The sequence below is a fragment of the Eleutherodactylus coqui genome, chromosome 2, assembly GCF_035609145.1.
Source record: "Eleutherodactylus coqui strain aEleCoq1 chromosome 2, aEleCoq1.hap1, whole genome shotgun sequence".
Lineage (NCBI taxonomy): Eukaryota > Metazoa > Chordata > Amphibia > Anura > Eleutherodactylidae > Eleutherodactylus > Eleutherodactylus coqui.
The window spans coordinates 43235571-43258669 of NC_089838.1; the positions used below are offsets into that span (position 1 = coordinate 43235571).

The 23099-nt window shown below is 43.4% G+C and overlaps 2 protein-coding genes across 2 annotated transcripts in view; one reads left to right on the top strand and one right to left on the bottom strand.

Annotated features, from left to right (window-relative positions):
• Positions 1-17: 17 nt before the first annotated feature.
• On the top strand, positions 18-2195 carry SLC35A4 (solute carrier family 35 member A4). Its single transcript, XM_066590687.1, has one exon. The coding sequence runs from the start codon at positions 21-23 to the stop codon at positions 987-989; it is 969 nt and encodes a 322-aa protein (XP_066446784.1). The 5' UTR covers positions 18-20; the 3' UTR covers positions 990-2195.
• A 13691-nt stretch (positions 2196-15886) lies between these two features.
• The window catches only part of LOC136610510 (uncharacterized), a 38508-nt gene continuing 31295 nt past the window's right edge, over positions 15887-23099 (bottom strand). The window contains exon 10 of the mRNA XM_066589738.1: positions 15887-16109. Coding sequence (XP_066445835.1) covers positions 16069-16109 — 41 coding nt within the window. The 3' untranslated portion in view covers positions 15887-16068. The remainder of the gene's footprint in view (positions 16110-23099) is intronic.

Consider the following 23099-nt stretch of genomic DNA (forward strand, 5'->3'; position numbering starts at 1 on the left):
TATTATATGGTTCAGCAGGGATGTTTGTTGTTAATATTAAGGGACCAGAGGAATCGGTACATTCCTCCGCCAGTGGGGTGCCCAAGGGTGCTTTATGGGGACTGATGCTAGCGGTATCTGTAGTCATTTACGGCTCTCATGCTCCTTTGATATCTTTGTGCAGAGTTGGTGGACAAATCCCCTTTAGTTCTTCTTCCGTCGTCCTCCTAATTGAAGTGTCCAAGTTGATGATATCAGCGGTGATGCTTCTGATGTGGGATCGGAAGTCCATGCCATTCCAGGTCTCCTGGCGTCTGGCCATCCCTTATGCTTTGCCAGCTATCCTGTACGGTGCCAATAATAATCTAGTAGTCCACATGCAGCACTTTATGGACCCAAGCAGCTTCCAAGTCTTGAGTAACTTAAAGATTGTCAGTACTGCTCTCATGTACAGCATCTTCTTAGGCCAGAAGCTCTTCCTCCGGAAGTGGCTGGCCCTGTCCTTGCTGACGGCGGCCGGTGTGGTCTACAGCTACGGTGGCATACAGGATCTAGAGGAACAATCGAGTGACGCCCATCTCTACATCAGCCTACAAGGCCTCCTCCTCATGGTCATCTACTGCTTGATTTCTGGACTGTCCGCTGTTTACACAGAGGTGACGCTGAAAACTCAGAGGATCTCGCTGAACCTGCAGAACATTTTCTTGTATTCTTTTGGCATCCTAGTCAACGTTCTGATCCACTTCACAGGAAGTCACAATAGCGGTTTTCTGGATGGGTTCTCCTTTTGGGTTTTGGTTATCATCATAAGCCAGGCACTCAATGGTTTAATTATGTCTGCCGTAATGAAACACAGCAGTAACCTCACCAGACTCTTCATCATTTCCTTCTCCATGCTTGTAAATGGACTTTTGTCTTACCTGCTGTTCCAGCTCCGGCTGACTCTTCTCTTCTTTTTAGCTGTTCTTCTTATTGGCCTAGCTGTCTATTTGTTCTATGGCATCAAATGAAATATCTCTGAAAGGTCAATCTCCTGATATCCATTTTACAGCACCAGCTGTGTTGTTTTATTACATTGCTTGTCTGTTACTCCTTTTGCTTTGGTTTGTATGTATTCTTTTACAGTGTTTCCCTTGAAAATAAGCCCTAGCTATTCTACATGAAAGGGGGAAAAAAAGCAATACATTACCTAGCAGGCGCCGTCCAGGTCCCTCCTGCTGGTCTCCGCAGTTCCGGCAGGCTTCCTTCCAGTTCTCAGCCGGCGCCAGAAGATCGATTGCTGGTATCAAGGTTTGTAAACCACGCCTCCAGCAAGCGATTGTTCAGCTTATTGCTTTTGGAGCACGGCGATTCAGCCAATCACTGCGGCCCTCGATGAATCAATCACAGCCATCGCATTGAATGGCTGTGATTGGTTCATCAAGCGCTGCATTGATTGGCTGAGCTGCAGCGCTCGATAACAAATCAAAGCAGTCGCTTGCTTGAAGGCGGGGTTTACAAACCAGCGGCTGAGAGCTGCAAGAAGCCTGCTGGAACTGTGGAGACCAGCAGGGGGGACCCTGGCGGCGCCTGCTAGGTAAGTATGATAAGACCCTGTGCTTCTTTGGGGGCAAAAATTAATGTCTTATTTTCGGGGAAACACGGTAGGTCTTTATGCAAACCAGAACAAATGAGGCTTTCTCCCAAATACTCCTCTTCTTTTGTAGAGACAGAAATGTCTGGGGAATATTCATTTACTAAGCAGTGTGCCAGTAAGTAACATGAGGGGCGCACGCAACAGTACTCAATACATGCCTACAAATCCCTATACACTATCTTGGCATGTTTGCACGCCAAGATGTTGCGTGTTTTGCGCTTGCTATGTTTGTGAGGTACTGTTGATAGTAATGTGAGGTTAGTTACCGCATATTACACGCACAAGCCCGCGCGTGTAGTACGCGGTAAAAAAAAAACTCTCCTGAGAGAGAGCCTTAAGTGTGGCTTACATTGTATTCATCAGAATGGCACATGCTGCTTGATGAATATGCTGCCTGGCATGGATTACCTCCACGTCTCCATTTTTGTTTTCTGATTTGTATATAAATCAAATATTTGAGTGGACTTGGCTGACAAGAACCATTTGATGTAATTCGGGGTACGTTTCCGTCTCTCTGTTCTGTTTTTAGAGTAGAAGAACAGAATTAAAACTGAAATAAAGGTTTCTGTGTTTCTCTTCATTGATTTCAATAGGTTTTAAAAAAAAAAAAACAAAATACTTTCAGGTTGCTTGTTTCATTAGTTATTACGATTTTTCTGCTCCAAAAAATGTAACCGAGAGATGGAATTGAGACTGAAAGCCTAAAGCAGGTGTGAAAATACCCTCCACTAAATACCAACTAAAACACTGTAAAAGCCCATTTACACGCAACGATTATCGCTCAAAATTTGTTCAAACGACTGAAAATGAGTGATAAGGGGGGCAACATAGTAATAATGAATCGCGATATGTATAGAAACATGTGCTTAAGAATTTTGAAAGATAGATCAAATTATGAGGTCCTCCCGTATGATCCGACTGACTCAACCCTACAGGAGTTGAAAAATATCCTGTTGGAAGCCAAGAATAATGAACTCATCGATGACAAAGAGTTTTTGTATTTGTACTCACCAACTCCCCAGGTAGCGACTTTTTATAGTTTACCTAAAATCCACAAAGGTTTGAATCCACTGAAAGGTCGTCCTATTGTGGCGGGCAATGATAGCCTCACCCAGGGCATTAGTACGTATGTCGATACGTTGCTAAGGCCGTTTGTGGAAGCGCTTCCAGCGTATATCAAGGATACAACCGATGTCCTAAAACGTCTAGATGGTATAGTTCTTGCACCGGACACAAAGCTTGCATCACTAGACGTGGAAGCTTTGTATAGCTCCATTCCGCATAGCGGGGGCATCAAGGCGGTGGAGTTCTATCTCAATCAGAGGGACATACATCTTAAAGAGCATAACGATATGCTCTTAAGTTTCCTCTCGTTTGTTCTCACTAAGAACCACTTCCTCTTTGAGGGGAAGCACTTCCACCAGCTCAGGGGTACAGCAATGGGGAGCCCTTGTGCCCCCAGTTATGCCAACTTGTACCTGGGCTGGTGGGAGGAGACCTCTGTGTTCATTGAGACAAACGAGAACTGGACGACATCGGTAGAACTCTGGGTCCGTTTTATCGACGACGTGTTGATACTATGGACCGGAGAAGTTGAGGACTTCCACAAATTCATCTCCCACTTGAACAACAACGAGTTGGGTCTATTCTTCACGGCAGAAATCGATCCGCAACGTATCACATTTTTAGATCTCCTCATAACAAAGTGTGACGATGGTTCTTTACAGACGTCAATCTACCGTAAAACAACAGCCACCAATACCCTATTACACTGGGAAAGTCATCATCCCAGATCCCTAAAGAAGGGGATCCCCAAGGGACAATTCATCCGAACTAGACGCAATTGTACATCTGAGGATGATTACGAGATCAAATCTAAAGAGATGAGTCGGAGATTTGCAGATAGGGGATACCCGCAGGAGGTGGTAGAGGTGGCTGATCAATTTGCCAAGAAATACAGGAGAGAAGAGTTTCTCAAACCAAAAAAACGTAATGATGCAGACACCAAGATCCGTCTTATTGGTACGTACGACGATCGATCACACGAAGTTAGGCAAATCCTGAGTAAATACTGGGATATATTGAGGAGAGATAAAGACCTTGAGGTACATCTCCCAAAAAAACCCATGATAACTTACAGACGTGGACGCAATCTAAAGGACAGATTGGTCCATAGCCTATTCTCTCCAAAAGAAACTTCTATATCCTGGCTAGGATCAGATTTACCCAAAGGAACGTATCGGTGTGCGGGCTGTAAGGCCTGCAAATATATCCAACGTGGGAGGACCTTTACAAGTTCTTCCACGGGTAAACAGTACCAAATAATGGACTTTATAAACTGTAGGTCCATGGGCGTTGTATATAAAGCTACTTGTACATGTCCGCTCGATTATATCGGTAAAACCATCCGCCAATTAAGAAGACGAGTATTGGAACATGTCGGGAACATTGACCGTAGCGAAAATACAAGCCTTGCAATTCACGTACGTGATAAGCATCAAAATGATCCACAATCGTTAACATTCCAGGGTATTGAGATCATTCGAGAGAATGGTAGAAGGGGTAACGTAGATAGGAGATTAATGCAAAAGGAAACCAAATGGATTCATCGATTACAGTCTTGCGCGCCGAAAGGCCTGAACGAGAATTTATCATTTGCAGCATTTATCTAAAATTCTCTTCTGCATAAAATGGTGTATTACAGATCGAGAGGTTTATACAGTGTTTCTACATATTATATTCAGGGATAATGTGAGCATCATGGGGTATATTCCGTATATGTATTATTGGGATATGCAATTAGGTGATGAATAATTAAAAGATAACTTCTATGTATATATAATCATAGTATTTTATTAATAAGGGTCACCTAAATATATAATATGCGTCAAGTACCAGTGTATCCTTATTTATATTACTACAGTCCCATTTAATAATGGGGGTATATTCTTTAATGTGTTGGGTATCATATAATAAATACCTTAATACGTAGTAATTAATATACATAAGGTGTCAGTAAATACCTAATATAACCATGGTATATACAAGTTATCACATATTGCATTCTATATTGCACATATCCCACATAAAATAAGGGGCAGTTTGCATCAAGGTATACCTTAAAGATTATCCATATAAATTGAGCCCCATGAATATACAGATGTATTATCCCTAATAGAATACATTGTAACTTTCCCTTACTGTAGCGATTAAACACCAGTTTGCCTTCTTGTTCTAGGAAATCCCGTTCTATGATCGCCTATTCAGGGGCTATCCAAGCCCGGCTACGGGTCCGCGTCATCACGCCGTGCGTGGTTGCCGGGTTACGCGGCCGCCGCTGTGTCAGTGGTTGGCATGGTTGGCGCCGCGTCCCGGACTCTACTGCGCATGCGCCGGGACGCCGCTACAACGCGTCCCACCAGATGACAGCGGAACACTGTTTGTCAGCTGATTGGCTGTCCGGGACAAGCCCCCTGGGAAGGGAGGCGTGGCTTGGCACATATAAGCCTCTACCGGAGGTTTACTTACCAGCGCTGCTCATTTCAATACAGCCGTCAGGCTGTTTGCATCTAAGCCTAGACGGCTGGCTGTAACAAACCATCCTGATGATACAGTGATGAATAAATACACTGTTGAAACGCGTCGATGGGGTTATTAGATTGGGGTTAGGGTTAACCTTGGTAGTCTTACTATTGATGGCAATTTATAATTGGGCCATTTGACTCCAATGTATCCCTGACTTTTTTAAGGGTGACATAAATCTGGAAACAGAGAGGGCACACAGAAATCCTGTAATTCATTAAGGGATTTTCTGTGTATGCACCTGTTAGTTCACCCTAGTGCTTTAAGAGCACGTGAAAAAAGAGCAGTTACGGCTTGTACAATTGCCGTTAAATGAAAGGAAAAATAGTCAGCACTGTAAAACACATATATATGTGCTGACTGTTCGTCCATTTTTATTATCACAAATATATTGGTTCTGCTTATTGAACACGGTATTTTCCTGTGCCCTGATTTATAAATCATAATCGGGTATAGGTAATAATCAATACCTAGTTCATTGGCAATGGTTGAGGCTTTAATAAGGGGACTCTTTACCATTTAAATTGAAATTAATATATCACTAATTCCCCATTGCATCATTAGTGGGGGAATTAAAGTGATACCTGTTAATGGTAATTGATCCCCACAGAGTTTCATTAATATTCTCTGAAGGAATATATTCCTTTAAGATTAAAGCTAGTGAAAATATCATTCACTATTGCTAGTTACTTCAGGATTTCTATGCCTTATACACCACTTCATTAAACTTGAGCAATATTATGTGGTGGCTAGGTCAAAAACTATGGTAGATATCCTCTAAGTAGAGATAACATAGAACCAATTGTGAGCATTAATTTAATAGAGGTTTTATCAAAAGTTGCTAAACAAGGCCTTCACGTATTTTAGTTTTGATATTAATAAAGGTTATATTTTAGTTTTGTGGTTCCCTCGGTGATAGGGGTTTTTGAATTCTTAGGGAATTCCAACTGTCTCGGTGATTAGTTATATTTACACAATGGCAGGCTTCCTGTCAGGGAGCATCAATACGGCCTCGTGGTTGATGGAGGCCAAGACGGTCTTTTCTGATAAGGACATGAATACACAACTGCAGAGTACATCTATTAATCAGGCTTTTCGCAATATCACCAAAACGTACAAGGAATTTGTTAAGACATGGTGGGAGGTTCAAGCACTCTCCACATATTTGGAGAATAAAATTGTACCTCGCGGCTTGAGGATCCACCTTCTGCCACCCCCAAAATTAAGAACTTCTGAATTCATGAGTAAGTGGGAGAAGGAATCTACGGATAGTTCTCTGAGGCTTATGAATTTATTGCTAGAAGAAGAACGTGGTAACCTTGAAAGATTGAGTAGGGCACTGGAGGAACTTATAAAGGAAGGAAAAAAATTTGTGGATGAATCAGATTATGAGAAAAGGGAAAATACACTAAAATTAACTATTGAAAAATATACTGTGTATTTGAAAGAGCGGAAACATCATCAGTATCAGAGGGACCTAAGGGACTTTTCTGAGAATAGAGTGTATGAGACAAGACAACAAACTGAAACAGAAATAAGTTCATCCGAAAGTGACTACTCTACCCATGAACCAACACGGAGACCAGGTTACATAGGGAAAGGAAGAGGAAGAGGGGGATATAAAGCTAAATCTAGAGGCAGAGGGAGAGGTAGGGGGAGCTCCAATGATGATCATTTTTTAGGGCAACCCATTACCCATTATATGACACGGAATCGAACAGTGATGGAAACGCCACAAATATATCAGGCGCAGCCGCACCACCATTAAGCTTAGAAGTGGATGTTACTGGGAAAGATAGAGAGGATGAGTTACAAATAATCAACTTGTCATCGAGAGTTCTCACTAAATACGAGGAAAGAGTAATTAAGAAGGGATTGTCATTTATCCCTACGAATAAATTCAATTCATTCGAGTGGACCAAAGATGTGGCGTTATTTTTACGTAAGTTAAAATGGAAAAAGCATTTTGCCATTGCAGAAAGGAAAAAATGCAATGACCTTGGAATAACGAGGGATGATCTAGCCGCTATCGAGATATTGGAGTCACTTGAAAAGGAAGGTAGTAAAGATCCATATAAAGGCCCATTTACCAGCTTGAAACCTAAGAGTACAGGTTGGCCTACTTCTGGAGAATCTCCATATATCGAGATATTTGAAAATATGGTAAATAATGAACTAGATAAATTATCCAGGGAAAGAAAATTTGGCCATCAAAACTTAACGCCGGAAGAGAAAAAAGCACTGTTAGCGATTGAAAAAGAAAGTGATTTAGTCATCAAGCCCTCCGATAAGGGGGGCAACATAGTAATAATGAATCGCGATATGTATAGAAACATGTGCTTAAGAATTTTGAAAGATAGATCAAATTATGAGGTCCTCCCGTATGATCCGACTGACTCAACCCTACAGGAGTTGAAAAATATCCTGTTGGAAGCCAAGAATAATGAACTCATCGATGACAAAGAGTTTTTGTATTTGTACTCACCAACTCCCCAGGTAGCGACTTTTTATAGTTTACCTAAAATCCACAAAGGTTTGAATCCACTGAAAGGTCGTCCTATTGTGGCGGGCAATGATAGCCTCACCCAGGGCATTAGTACGTATGTCGATACGTTGCTAAGGCCGTTTGTGGAAGCGCTTCCAGCGTATATCAAGGATACAACCGATGTCCTAAAACGTCTAGATGGTATAGTTCTTGCACCGGACACAAAGCTTGCATCACTAGACGTGGAAGCTTTGTATAGCTCCATTCCGCATAGCGGGGGCATCAAGGCGGTGGAGTTCTATCTCAATCAGAGGGACATACATCTTAAAGAGCATAACGATATGCTCTTAAGTTTCCTCTCGTTTGTTCTCACTAAGAACCACTTCCTCTTTGAGGGGAAGCACTTCCACCAGCTCAGGGGTACAGCAATGGGGAGCCCTTGTGCCCCCAGTTATGCCAACTTGTACCTGGGCTGGTGGGAGGAGACCTCTGTGTTCATTGAGACAAACGAGAACTGGACGACATCGGTAGAACTCTGGGTCCGTTTTATCGACGACGTGTTGATACTATGGACCGGAGAAGTTGAGGACTTCCACAAATTCATCTCCCACTTGAACAACAACGAGTTGGGTCTATTCTTCACGGCAGAAATCGATCCGCAACGTATCACATTTTTAGATCTCCTCATAACAAAGTGTGACGATGGTTCTTTACAGACGTCAATCTACCGTAAAACAACAGCCACCAATACCCTATTACACTGGGAAAGTCATCATCCCAGATCCCTAAAGAAGGGGATCCCCAAGGGACAATTCATCCGAACTAGACGCAATTGTACATCTGAGGATGATTACGAGATCAAATCTAAAGAGATGAGTCGGAGATTTGCAGATAGGGGATACCCGCAGGAGGTGGTAGAGGTGGCTGATCAATTTGCCAAGAAATACAGGAGAGAAGAGTTTCTCAAACCAAAAAAACGTAATGATGCAGACACCAAGATCCGTCTTATTGGTACGTACGACGATCGATCACACGAAGTTAGGCAAATCCTGAGTAAATACTGGGATATATTGAGGAGAGATAAAGACCTTGAGGTACATCTCCCAAAAAAACCCATGATAACTTACAGACGTGGACGCAATCTAAAGGACAGATTGGTCCATAGCCTATTCTCTCCAAAAGAAACTTCTATATCCTGGCTAGGATCAGATTTACCCAAAGGAACGTATCGGTGTGCGGGCTGTAAGGCCTGCAAATATATCCAACGTGGGAGGACCTTTACAAGTTCTTCCACGGGTAAACAGTACCAAATAATGGACTTTATAAACTGTAGGTCCATGGGCGTTGTATATAAAGCTACTTGTACATGTCCGCTCGATTATATCGGTAAAACCATCCGCCAATTAAGAAGACGAGTATTGGAACATGTCGGGAACATTGACCGTAGCGAAAATACAAGCCTTGCAATTCACGTACGTGATAAGCATCAAAATGATCCACAATCGTTAACATTCCAGGGTATTGAGATCATTCGAGAGAATGGTAGAAGGGGTAACGTAGATAGGAGATTAATGCAAAAGGAAACCAAATGGATTCATCGATTACAGTCTTGCGCGCCGAAAGGCCTGAACGAGAATTTATCATTTGCAGCATTTATCTAAAATTCTCTTCTGCATAAAATGGTGTATTACAGATCGAGAGGTTTATACAGTGTTTCTACATATTATATTCAGGGATAATGTGAGCATCATGGGGTATATTCCGTATATGTATTATTGGGATATGCAATTAGGTGATGAATAATTAAAAGATAACTTCTATGTATATATAATCATAGTATTTTATTAATAAGGGTCACCTAAATATATAATATGCGTCAAGTACCAGTGTATCCTTATTTATATTACTACAGTCCCATTTAATAATGGGGGTATATTCTTTAATGTGTTGGGTATCATATAATAAATACCTTAATACGTAGTAATTAATATACATAAGGTGTCAGTAAATACCTAATATAACCATGGTATATACAAGTTATCACATATTGCATTCTATATTGCACATATCCCACATAAAATAAGGGGCAGTTTGCATCAAGGTATACCTTAAAGATTATCCATATAAATTGAGCCCCATGAATATACAGATGTATTATCCCTAATAGAATACATTGTAACTTTCCCTTACTGTAGCGATTAAACACCAGTTTGCCTTCTTGTTCTAGGAAATCCCGTTCTATGATCGCCTATTCAGGGGCTATCCAAGCCCGGCTACGGGTCCGCGTCATCACGCCGTGCGTGGTTGCCGGGTTACGCGGCCGCCGCTGTGTCAGTGGTTGGCATGGTTGGCGCCGCGTCCCGGACTCTACTGCGCATGCGCCGGGACGCCGCTACAACGCGTCCCACCAGATGACAGCGGAACACTGTTTGTCAGCTGATTGGCTGTCCGGGACAAGCCCCCTGGGAAGGGAGGCGTGGCTTGGCACATATAAGCCTCTACCGGAGGTTTACTTACCAGCGCTGCTCATTTCAATACAGCCGTCAGGCTGTTTGCATCTAAGCCTAGACGGCTGGCTGTAACAAACCATCCTGATGATACAGTGATGAATAAATACACTGTTGAAACGCGTCGATGGGGTTATTAGATTGGGGTTAGGGTTAACCTTGGTAGTCTTACTATTGATGGCAATTTATAATTGGGCCATTTGACTCCAATGTATCCCTGACTTTTTTAAGGGTGACATAAATCTGGAAACAGAGAGGGCACACAGAAATCCTGTAATTCATTAAGGGATTTTCTGTGTATGCACCTGTTAGTTCACCCTAGTGCTTTAAGAGCACGTGAAAAAAGAGCAGTTACGGCTTGTACAATTGCCGTTAAATGAAAGGAAAAATAGTCAGCACTGTAAAACACATATATATGTGCTGACTGTTCGTCCATTTTTATTATCACAAATATATTGGTTCTGCTTATTGAACACGGTATTTTCCTGTGCCCTGATTTATAAATCATAATCGGGTATAGGTAATAATCAATACCTAGTTCATTGGCAATGGTTGAGGCTTTAATAAGGGGACTCTTTACCATTTAAATTGAAATTAATATATCACTAATTCCCCATTGCATCATTAGTGGGGGAATTAAAGTGATACCTGTTAATGGTAATTGATCCCCACAGAGTTTCATTAATATTCTCTGAAGGAATATATTCCTTTAAGATTAAAGCTAGTGAAAATATCATTCACTATTGCTAGTTACTTCAGGATTTCTATGCCTTATACACCACTTCATTAAACTTGAGCAATATTATGTGGTGGCTAGGTCAAAAACTATGGTAGATATCCTCTAAGTAGAGATAACATAGAACCAATTGTGAGCATTAATTTAATAGAGGTTTTATCAAAAGTTGCTAAACAAGGCCTTCACGTATTTTAGTTTTGATATTAATAAAGGTTATATTTTAGTTTTGTGGTTCCCTCGGTGATAGGGGTTTTTGAATTCTTAGGGAATTCCAACTGTCTCGGTGATTAATTGATTGGCTGAGCTGCAGCGCTCGATAACAAATCAAAGCAGTCGCTTGCTTGAAGGCGGGGTTTACAAACCAGCGGCTGAGAGCTGCAAGAAGCCTGCTGGAACTGTGGAGACCAGCAGGGGGGACCCTGGCGGCGCCTGCTAGGTAAGTATGATAAGACCCTGTGCTTCTTTGGGGGCAAAAATTAATGTCTTATTTTCGGGGAAACACGGTAGGTCTTTATGCAAACCAGAACAAATGAGGCTTTCTCCCAAATACTCCTCTTCTTTTGTAGAGACAGAAATGTCTGGGGAATATTCATTTACTAAGCAGTGTGCCAGTAAGTAACATGAGGGGCGCACGCAACAGTACTCAATACATGCCTACAAATCCCTATACACTATCTTGGCATGTTTGCACGCCAAGATGTTGCGTGTTTTGCGCTTGCTATGTTTGTGAGGTACTGTTGATAGTAATGTGAGGTTAGTTACCGCATATTACACGCACAAGCCCGCGCGTGTAGTACGCGGTAAAAAAAAAACTCTCCTGAGAGAGAGCCTTAAGTGTGGCTTACATTGTATTCATCAGAATGGCACATGCTGCTTGATGAATATGCTGCCTGGCATGGATTACCTCCACGTCTCCATTTTTGTTTTCTGATTTGTATATAAATCAAATATTTGAGTGGACTTGGCTGACAAGAACCATTTGATGTAATTCGGGGTACGTTTCCGTCTCTCTGTTCTGTTTTTAGAGTAGAAGAACAGAATTAAAACTGAAATAAAGGTTTCTGTGTTTCTCTTCATTGATTTCAATAGGTTTTAAAAAAAAAAAAACAAAATACTTTCAGGTTGCTTGTTTCATTAGTTATTACGATTTTTCTGCTCCAAAAAATGTAACCGAGAGATGGAATTGAGACTGAAAGCCTAAAGCAGGTGTGAAAATACCCTCCACTAAATACCAACTAAAACACTGTAAAAGCCCATTTACACGCAACGATTATCGCTCAAAATTTGTTCAAACGACTGAAAATGAGTGATAATTGTTACATGTAATAGCGGGCATCGTGCGGTTTTAACTTAAACAATGATTTTAAGGTGAACTTAAAATCCATCGTTCAGCTACTGAAGATAAAGTATCTCCAAATAGACCGCATGCTGTTATCTCCGCGGGAGTTGGCAGATAACATTGTAATCTACCGGCAGCCGTGAAGAGGACAATGCACCTGTATGCACAGCTGGGCGTGTGATTAATCACACGCTGGGCTCTGCAAATAGCTCCTATAAGCCCTTTTACATGCAAATGAAAATGTGTTGATGGCCATTAACATTTTATGCAAATGGATCACAAAATCTTTGTCTTTTAAAAGATTGTTTTTGCATGTAAATTGGCCTTAAAACACATGAAAAGCAAAAAAAATGTAGGGAATCTTTCCCTTGAGCTGTATCCATAGAGCGGCTTCACTGCTTTTTATTTTAACTATATAGTAAAGCATAGACTGAAGGGCTCATTCAAACGGGCGTATTTGTGCAGTATATTACGCTATGCTGCACCGCCATTGATTTACTTTGGGGCTGCAAAATTTGTATTCCCATTTAAGTGCACATCTGTTGGGCTGACAATCCTTCAGTAAGATTTCATTAGAAATGTTTGCAGAGTTTGTCTTCTGCAGCTTCTACATATCTCTTTATACAGATGCTGCAGTCTAAGGCTTCTTACACAGAATGATCATCGCGGCATCATGTGACACTGAACCAGATTTGTAAAATGTAAACCTGCCGATTATTTGTTTGCTTATCTTCCAGTTTCTGCAGGCATAAAAGCCCAGATGAATGGCTGCCTGTTTACAGACTAATGTGCGAATTATCATGAGCCGTTCATTTGCTGCCAGAATTTACAACGAACGATCATTCAATGTAAAAGAGCCCTCAGACTGCAGCGTCTATATGAAGTGATATGTAGAAGCTGCAGAAGACAAATGGTGCAAAAAATCTTAATTAAACCTCATTGCAAAAAATGATTGCCAGCCCAAAATACGTACATGTAATTAAATTAAAAGATACCACCTAAGGGTGCGTTCACACGAGCGTAGGCGTATTTACGTTCGCACGAGCGCAGCGTATAATTGCCGGAAAGAACGTTTTTCGCCGATCACGACCAGAGCTAGAAAGCGTATTTTCGTTTGTTCCTACTTTTCAAACGGTCTTTTCGGCCATCGAATATTCGCCGGCACGTATTTCGGTCGCGTATGTCCGTTTTTCCGCGGGTTGACGTCTTTACGCGCCGTAAAATCGCCCATGTGAACGAATACATTCGAAACCATTGCCTCAGATGGTCACGTATATACGTTTGGTCGCAAAAACGCGCCGTATATGCGCTCGTGTGAACGCACCCTAAAGCAGCGCGATGTATGGTTTGTTATTTCATGAGAAAGCAACAGTTCTAATGCCAAAAATATGCAAGTAAATCTTGTCATTTGCTTGTTAAAATGCAATATTCCTAAATCTACTGCAAGAATTGAAATATATATTTTTGCTTTTTAGCCAAAATTTAATCTAAATAAAACTCATTCTCTAGTCTACGTGTAGTTTTTTTTTGTGTGTATATATCCAATATATTGACCTCTCATCCGTTATATATGACTTATATGCAGCCATAGTATTTGGCAAAAGAAACGGACATCCCTGAGAGAAATGAGGCCCGACTGGAATTGCTAAGCAAGAACATAGAACATCCTGTTTTTGCCTAGTGTAGATGTGTGCCTCTCCAAAGCTCGCCTATATAAGCCCATGACCACCAGCATAAAAACTTGGGAGTTGGTGGCATCACTTCAGGCAAAGTTTACTTTTCCAACTTTTGTCTGGAATGTTGCTCTGCTTAAACTTGTTTAGAGATATTTCCATCTTCTATACTAATGGCGACCCACCCTGCAGGGAACGGCGCTGGGATCCTATTCGTGTTATTAGAGCTGGCCTGGAGCTCTGCTGTACACAAGAAGGCAATGCATCGCTAAACCAATAATGTGTCCACTTCATAATAAGAAATGGTGGGGGGCCCAAAATTATATGAGCATAATATGCAGACGGCCTACGCCGCTATAAGGGAGTCCTTTAAAATGCTCAAAACCTCTCTAACTAGTTACTGTATGAACCTTTGTAACGGTTCCATTTATTTTGTTCAATGGTGTGTTTTCCTGGGTTACCACAGATGTAGTATAGTGGCTTTTTCAAGAAATATTTTGTTGTAAGATGATATGATGGGCAGCCGATTAGACCTGGCCCCTGGCAGGGTCTAATAGTTTTCTGGAAGATGGCAGTTTGAGAGACCCTTGTTAGGTCCCCAGTTGCTATAGCAATCAATTAACACCCTGTAATCCTATCGTGGTGGGGCGGGTCAATGGACGGACAGAAAGAGCCGCCTCCTTCTGTCAACCACTTAGATGCTGCAGACAGCATTGCTGACAACCTATAAGAGGTTAAATGACCGGGATGAAAGCTAGCTTTGTCATGTTACTTCTAATCAGCGTAATGCTGTCAGTACGGACGCAGCGCTCACTTACTCTTCGTACGGTGATGCGCCCTGTGCAGTCGCACTCCCTAAAGGTCGGCCCTGATGCTGCACGACATATGTTATTCTTACAGAGGGTTGTGGATACGGTTAAACGGTTTTCTAGAAAATCATAGTATACAGGGTCAGATCTCGGTCACACCTCAGGGTTTGATCCATAAGTTGCGGGCAGTATGCAGTGACATTGCGCACTTGCTGAGCATCGCCAATCACCATGTATTATCTTGGTGTGTATGAACAAGTAATACGTGCCAAGATAGTGCATGCCATCTTTATTATGGGAGTGACAATGTGGGAGCCTATGGCAGATTTGTACAGCATATTCTGCATAAAATCCACGTGTGTACTAGGATGTTACCATGCGTTCGTGTGAAGGAGCCCTTAAATAATAACCCTGAGGGGTACTAAATGCAGAAAAATCTAAAAAATTCTCTGCTTTCTGTGCCGATTTCTGCTCTGAGCTCATTTCTTAAAACCCCGTCCCTTACATTATTGAAGAATTTCCGTGTGCATTTTGCTGAAATTTCACAATTCCGCAGAGTGAACTCAATCTTGTAACGGCATTCTTAACCGTGCTGGTTAAGCTATGGAACACAGAATGTTAGGCTGAATGAAGACAGCGTCCTTCTAGTTCAGCCTGTTTCTACCCCCTTGTTGATCCAGAGGAAGGCAAAAAAACCCCAATGAAGCAGAAGCCAATTTAGCCCATTTGGGAGAAAAAATTCCTTCCCTACTCCCTAATCGCAGTCAGAATTATCACTGGATCAACGTTTGAAAGTTCCTACCTGACTCCAAGCCCCGGATCAAAAACCCCGCTGGACACCTAATGTCCATATCCTGTAATATAGCGTTCTAGAAAGACATCTAGTCCCCTCTTAAACTCCTCTATGGATTTTGCCATCCCCCCCGTCCTCAGGCAGAGAGTTCCACAGTCTCCCGGCAAAAGAGTGCTACCAAGGAGATTCGTGTTCTAGTTGATGAAAGGAGGCTGAGACCTTTCCTGATGGCTGCGCAGCCTAGATGGGCAGCAGTCCAGTTTCCCAGCTCGACTCCTGTTATCTCATCACACTGAAATGAATGGAGGTTCTCGAACGCTCTGAGAAAGGGGAACGATATTCTTGTTTTTATTGTTAAGGAACAGATCGGTCATCAATTACACAAACGGCTGCCTACTTTTGGTGTAAATGCTTAAGACTGAGAAGCTAACGTGACCTGCAAGTATTTCTGTACAAGTTCTGGTGTTTCCTTTCTAGGACATGAAGGCTTCTATGTATGAGTTGCATCTCTCACATATGTAGCAGTCGCCTAGGTTTTCTTCAAGTCTTTTCTTCTTAACTCTGTTACACCTGAAATGAGAGATTAAGGATACAATTAAACGCATTAAAGGGGTTACCCCATGAAAGCACAGCATAGGTGAAGAGTGTCTGACCGCTGGAGCTCCCACCAATCATAGCGCAGGGATCAACGAGTGTCCCCACATCAATGGAGCTGTGGGCAAAGGTAGTCCCTGCCAAATCATTTACCGCTCTGAGACTCCTGGAAGTAGGTTGTAGCTGACTCGGCTATCACCAACAGTTAAGGTGACAACGTGTCATCTGGTTCAGTGTATGGCAACGGCTGTTTGGAGTGGTATGTTGTACAGTCGTGCCCGCTGACATCATTCCTGGCAGCCAGAGCACGTTCTTAGGCGCCTTCCTGGCAGACGTCAGTCACCGGTGTCTGAATTGGCTGTTACAGACACATGGACCTCTGCCCGCACTTTTAGGCTGCCTTCACACAGGCGGCAAAATCAGATTGGTGCATTGCGAGACGCACAATTTTGCACAAATATGAACCCCATTCTTTTGAATAGGCTCATGCACATTAGCTATGTGTTCCTGCATGGCACAGCAATGCAATGCTATGGGGACAAATTGTGGCGTGTTCTAGCTTGGTGCGTGTTTTCACATCATAACGCCCATTGTTTTCAATTGGGCCACTGGCATTATCACCAGATCCTTGAAAGCAATGGGAAAAACTCTGTGATCCTCTACCGCGGCTGTGATGGGAGGATTGCTTCTTACCCCAAAATGATGCAAGGCTGGGGAATTCACATGGTAGGGAGCGCGGTATGGGGGCAGGATTCATAAACCATATGTATTTTCAAAAAAAATGACCAGCTCATCAATCACTTTTGTTCAAGCCTACAGGTTAAAAATGTGCTTCTTTGAATAAACGAAAAAGCAGAAAGCTCAGAAGAGATGGCCGCTCATCCCAGACTTGAAGGAATTCAAATCACATTTTTATTTATCCTCAATGTATTAAAAAATTAACAGGCAAAAAAACCTCGGCAGCTACAGTAGAGAAAACTCTGACGCGTTTCTGGCGCACACAGGCGCCCTTAGTCATAGCAGAAGTATAAAACCAACGCTGCACTTTTATACAAAATAAGACATGACTAAAACACGAAAAACACCTGTGAATAGAAACTAAGCACCAATCACCTGTCTCCAGACCGCATACCGTTAACTCGCACGCGCCTGAGCTCAGATTCATGTCAATCAAGATATATTTATTTGCCACTGGAATCAAACTACGGCCAAATACAAAACCGCACGAGATGCCATTTCACTCACTTACTGCATCTAAAGGCCCATTTAGACAACGATTATCGCTCAAAAGCCATCTTTTGAGCGATAATCGTTGTGTGTAACTGCACTGACATCGTGCAGGTTTCGTTATCCTGTCGCTCATCGTTGTCTTTCAGCGTGCTAAAAGACAACGATGAGTCTTATCACGGATTTACAGCGGGATACCGCTGATACTATTGTTTAGCTGTATCTCGCTCCCTGATAACAGGTTGAGTAAGAACAGAGCTTGTCTTCTGCAGCCTCCGCTGGCAGTGCAAGGTAATTGCTCATCTTGAGTGATCATCTTGCGCTGTAAATGACACAACGATGATCGCTCAAAAGTCGCTTGAGCAACATCTTTTGAGCGATTATCGTTGCGTCTAAGCCAGCCTTTAGTTGTACTTACTCTGGTGACATAACCACATGAAGAACTATTCTCCAAAGGTTCACAGCGCATCAGAATGGCACTCAAAAACGTGAAAACCACCAGCGCCTGCGTAAAGAGAACTAGCACCTCTTGTCAACCAAAACTCACAAACGCATGCGTACCATGTATTCTATGGTCCGCTGAATACAGTTGTTCCATATAATAGTGCATGCACAGACTGACGTGTGGATCGCTGGGGTCACTTGTTCCAATAAAGCCAAGGATAAAAGGCGTGCATCCCCTAAATATGATCCCATCAAAGCCAGTGCTTGTAGCACACCGAAAACACTGGCATATTTAAATAAAAATAAGGGGCAGTACGGGGTATATGACAAAAAGCAGACAAATTTTTGAACAAAATAGCAAATTAAGAACAATTATTCCCATTATGGATTCTGCCTTAGGGCTCACACCCACTTGCGATCCGACTTCCTTGTGATGCGAGAGTAAGTGAAAATGCATGATAATGAAACCAATGATTTTCAATGGTTTCCTTCTCATCAGCGATGTTATCACTGTAACCTCGCATCGCAAACGAGAATGGGTAATATTGCCCATTGTGACAGCTGTGACAGGGGATTCCTTCACCACCGCAGGGATGAAGGAATCCTCTGCCACAGCTGTCACAGCTGTGGCAGAAGTCTGTGATGCTTTCCCATTTATTTCAATGGGGCTGGCACTGCTGCGGCCCCATTGAAAGCAGTGGGTTTGCAGCAATGATTTTCGGGGAAGGGCTTGAAATATAAGCCCTTCCCTGAAATTCATAACAAGCTGTAAAAAAAAACAAAAACAGATTAACTCACCTAGAAGAGCCGTCCGGTTCTTCTCTCCGGCCCCGGCAGTCTTCTTCTCTGTTCTAGAGGCCGGGGAATGAAAAATCCCCGCCTCCAGAAATCACTGGAGGAATCCCCTGTCACAGCTGTGTCAGGGGAGCGCAATGCTCTCCCTATTGTTTTCAATGGGGCTAGCGCTGCTGCTGTTGGCCCCATTGAAAACAATGGGCGATATCGCCCATTCTCTTTTGCGATGCGAGAATACAGTGAAAACATCGCAAATTAGAATGAAACCATTGAAAATCATTGGTTTCATTATCATGCGTTTTCACTCACTCTCGCATCGCAGGGAAGTTGGATTGCAAGTGGGTGTGAGCTCTAATACTGAGATTATGATTAATATAAATATGCAGTGTATAGATCACCATGGCTATAGGTAAAAATAATTCCATCAATTATTGTTAGGTATAGGTGATTATAGTTTAGCAAGTGAAAAGATAAAAATACAAGAAAGCCACACAATTAAAAATATTCAGAAAACACAGACACAAAATAAGTATAAAAGAGAAACCTATACAGAGAAACCTAAAGAATCGTATAGACGTTTTTTTTTGAAAATTGCTCCTATGAAAGCATCAATAATAAATCACTTTTGATGTTTATAACATAAGGCAATTCACATTCCAACATCTGGATCCAAAAAGTTCCTCTGAGTAACAAGCGTTGGAAGTCTCCGCCTCCAATTGGTTGTTTCCGTTTTACAATACCGAAAACCTCAAGCCCAACTACTGACCTAGGATGATGTATAACAAAATGTTTGCATGCGCTAGATATATTACACCTTGAGGGCTCAGTCAAACGGGCACATCGGCGCCCGTGTTACTGCAGGAGGAAGACGGACGTCTCTCTGCAGCGCCGGGAGAAGGAACATGTGACCAGCTTCATTGCCGGTCATGTGTTCTTTCTTCAGCGCTGCAGAGAGACATCCATCTTGAGGTACAGCCGTCTTCCTCCCGCAGTGAGAGCTCAGTCACACGGGTGCATCGGCGCCTGTGTACGGGTGCCGATGCGCCCGTGTGACTGAGCCCTGAGGAAGATAATATGCCATTGAGATTTTTCAAGATTTATACTTCTCATTTTTCTCAAAGTGCATTCTACATAAATTTTATTGCACAAAGTGCATTCAAGGGCATGAATAATATAATCAGTGTTACAGTTTATGTAGTTTTGGATCGAAATCACCTTAGATTTATCAAAATTATAAAACTTGTTCAACGGTTTAGCAAAGCGACATGATTTTCATGGTGAATTCCCATATGTTAAAAACTCGTTATGAAATATGAAGACAAATTCAGTGACAATAAAGATGACAAATGAAGGGCCTTTTAGTATGCAAATCTATAACCACCTTTCAGAATTGAATGTAACTCGTAACGCGGCGCCAGTTTCAATGACGGAACCTTCAATTTGAGATTTCTAGAAGACAAATATACCTTCTGTCCCACCCTGAATGGTTCAGATATTGACAGACTCCTCCCACTATGCAACTGCATACGAGCCCCCGTTGCTTCCAGATTCTTCCGTACTTCTTTCCATACCCCCTGCAGTGCATCTGTGGCGATATCAGCTGCAGGACAGGCACACAGTAGAAATAGCTGTAAGGAAGCGAGGATGCTGATCATATACGCAACGGAATGGAGACACCCCAGTAGAAGAACAAGTACGGTTGTTTAGCGTAAACTCTGCCAACGGCAGGAATTCTGCCCACTGATTAGCCTTTTCTCTAGCAAACAACCATAAATATTGCACTAAATCCTGGTTCTTCTGCTCAGTCTGACCATTAGTTTGCAGGTGGAATGCTGACGAGAAGGAAAGCGACGTTCCCAGGTTTCTACAGAAGGCTCGCCAGAATTGCACAACAAACTGAACCCCGCGATCCGATACGATGTTCTCGGGAACCCCATCTAGACGAATGACTTCTTTTACAAAAATCTTGGCAAACTCTATAGCAGAAGATAGCTTCTTTAATGCCACGAAATGTGCCATTTTTGAGAAGCGGTCTACAACAACTAGGATAGTGGTTAGGGATGAGCGAGTATACTCGCTAAGGCACTACTCGCTCGAGTAATAGGCCTTAGCCGAGTATCTCCCCGCTCATCCCGAAAGATTCGGGGGCCGGGGCGGGGAGCTGCGGGGGAGAGCAGGGAGGAACAGAGGGGAGATCTCTCTCTCCCTCTCTCCCGCCCGCTCTCCCCTGCTCCCCGCCACAACTCACCTGTCAGCTGCGGCGGCCCCCAAATCTTTAGAGACGAGCAGGGAGATACTCGGCTAAGGCACATTACTCGAGCGAGTAGTGCCTTAGCGAGTATACTCGCTCATCCCTAATAGTGGTGAACTTCTGAGACTCAGGTAGATCGGTGATACAATCTACAGATAAATGCGACCACGGACGAGAAGGCACCGGTAACAGTCTCAGAGGCCCCTCTGGATGCCGCCACCGACTTTTACTGTGTGCACAGACAGAGCATCCCTTAACAAAGTCGTGGATCTCCCGAGACATGCCTGGCCACCAGTAGTGTCTAGTACAAAGTTCCACAGTCCCCTGAACTCCCGGATGACCTGCGAGAACAGATGAGTGAGACTCTTCAATGACCCTGAGACACAAGGTCTCTGGCACAAACCATCTGCCCTCTGGCACCCCCGAGGAAGCGTCCTGCTGACAGCTCCGTAGACGAGGAACGAGATCAGATTCTACAGCTGCCACCACCACCCCAGATATTCTCAGGAGCCACTGCCTTACTTTCCGGCGAACCAAAACTCCGTGGGAGGGCGTCCGCCTTCACGTTCTTCTCCCCTGGAATAAATGTAACGACAAAGTTAAACCCGGCGAAAAACAATGCCTACCTGGCTTGACGAGCTGTGAGTCTCTTTGCATTGGTGAGATATACCAAGTTTTTATAACCAGTATATACAGTAATGGAATGCCTTGCCCCCTCAAGATAGTGACGCCACTCTTCTAGAGACCACTTAATCTCCAATTACGATTACCAACGTCGTAGTTATGTTCCGCCGAACTGAACTTCCGCGAGAATAATGCACATGGACTATACCCAGGTCTCCCGCTGATCTCCTGAGACAGTACAGCCCCCGCCCCCACCTCAGACGCATCAACCTCAATGAAGAACGGTCGCCGCATGTCAGGCTGTACTAGTACCGGGCAGCAGTAAATGCCCTCTTGAGACGACTTAAAGCCTCTAGGGCCTCTGGCGACCATCTTACCAAGTCGGCACCCTTCTTGGTAAGATCGGTCAGGGGCTGCACAATAACAGAATAATTCTTAATGAATCTACGGTAGAAATTTGCGAAACCTAAAAACCGGGGGAGAGCTTTCAGGTTATCTGGTCTGACCCATTGGGAGATTGCTGCCACTTTATCAGACTCCATCTGAATCTCCGTGGGTGAAATCACATAACCCAGGAAAGACACTTGTTTAGTGCCAAAATTGCATCCGCTTCTGAGGACAGTTCGCTACCCGATGTCCTGCTTTCCCACAATGAAGACAGAGATGCTTAGCCATCCGGAACCGTTGCCGTTCCTCGGGACTTAGCTGGTCCACTTTCATAGGCTTGGCACTAGAAGTTGGCATAGGAGAGGTGGGAGCAGGTCTGCTGGATTCCCTAGCTTTGCGGGCCTGACGTTCCTCTTTTCTAGATCTCCGCCTCCTGTCAGCTTTGACTGCCAATTCCATTGCAGTTCCCGAAAAAATAATTCAACTGACTGCAGGCAAACCGAACTCTCAGGTAAGGAGTAGGCCCATGTCTGGGGGGGAACCCCAAAGTAAGGACATAATCAATGCCACTTTCTGGGACTCTGAGCCGGATGAGCGAGACCGCATCCAAAAGTACAATCTACATGCCTGCTGAAAAACAAAAAACTTGCTCCTCTCCCCTGAAAACACCTTAGGGAGAGGACACTTGGGTTCAGGAATAAAAGGGGCAGCAGAAATATGCACTAACTTCGGCTGCTCCTGGGCCACCATTCCACCGGACAGGTCTTGGATCACGACCACTAAACCCTGCAACTGACTTGCGAGGGCACTCATGGCCTCCATTGGAGAGCAAAAAACAAAACCCGCTGGGCAATTTTAAGGGCCAGTTATTATGTTACGGTATACTACCCTGGATACGCCATCTAAGGTTGCCCTGGATCCTACCCGCAACCCCTGTCCCTGCCTACTTGCATCCACTTCTAGCTAACCCCAGGCGGGCAACTGAACGGCGGTCCCTACTCTATCTAGGGACCGAGGAAGGGACGCTGGCGTACCTGGGTGGAAAGGGTAGAATACCGACACGAAACAACACTGATAAAACTCAGGCAGATGGAAAAAAACTGGCATATAGTAACAAGAAAGCAGACAAGCTGACAAAGGCAGAAGACCTACAGATGCAGACTAGCTGACTCTCTGAAGGAAACCAATAACTGGCAGACTTTTAAACCAAAGCCTCTGCCCAAAGGCGGAGAGAGGGA

Excerpts from the sequence above, each read along its gene's own strand:
- SLC35A4 (XM_066590687.1), top strand. The coding sequence starts at position 21 with ATGTTTGTTGTTAATATTAAGGGACCAGAGGAATCGGTACATTCCTCC.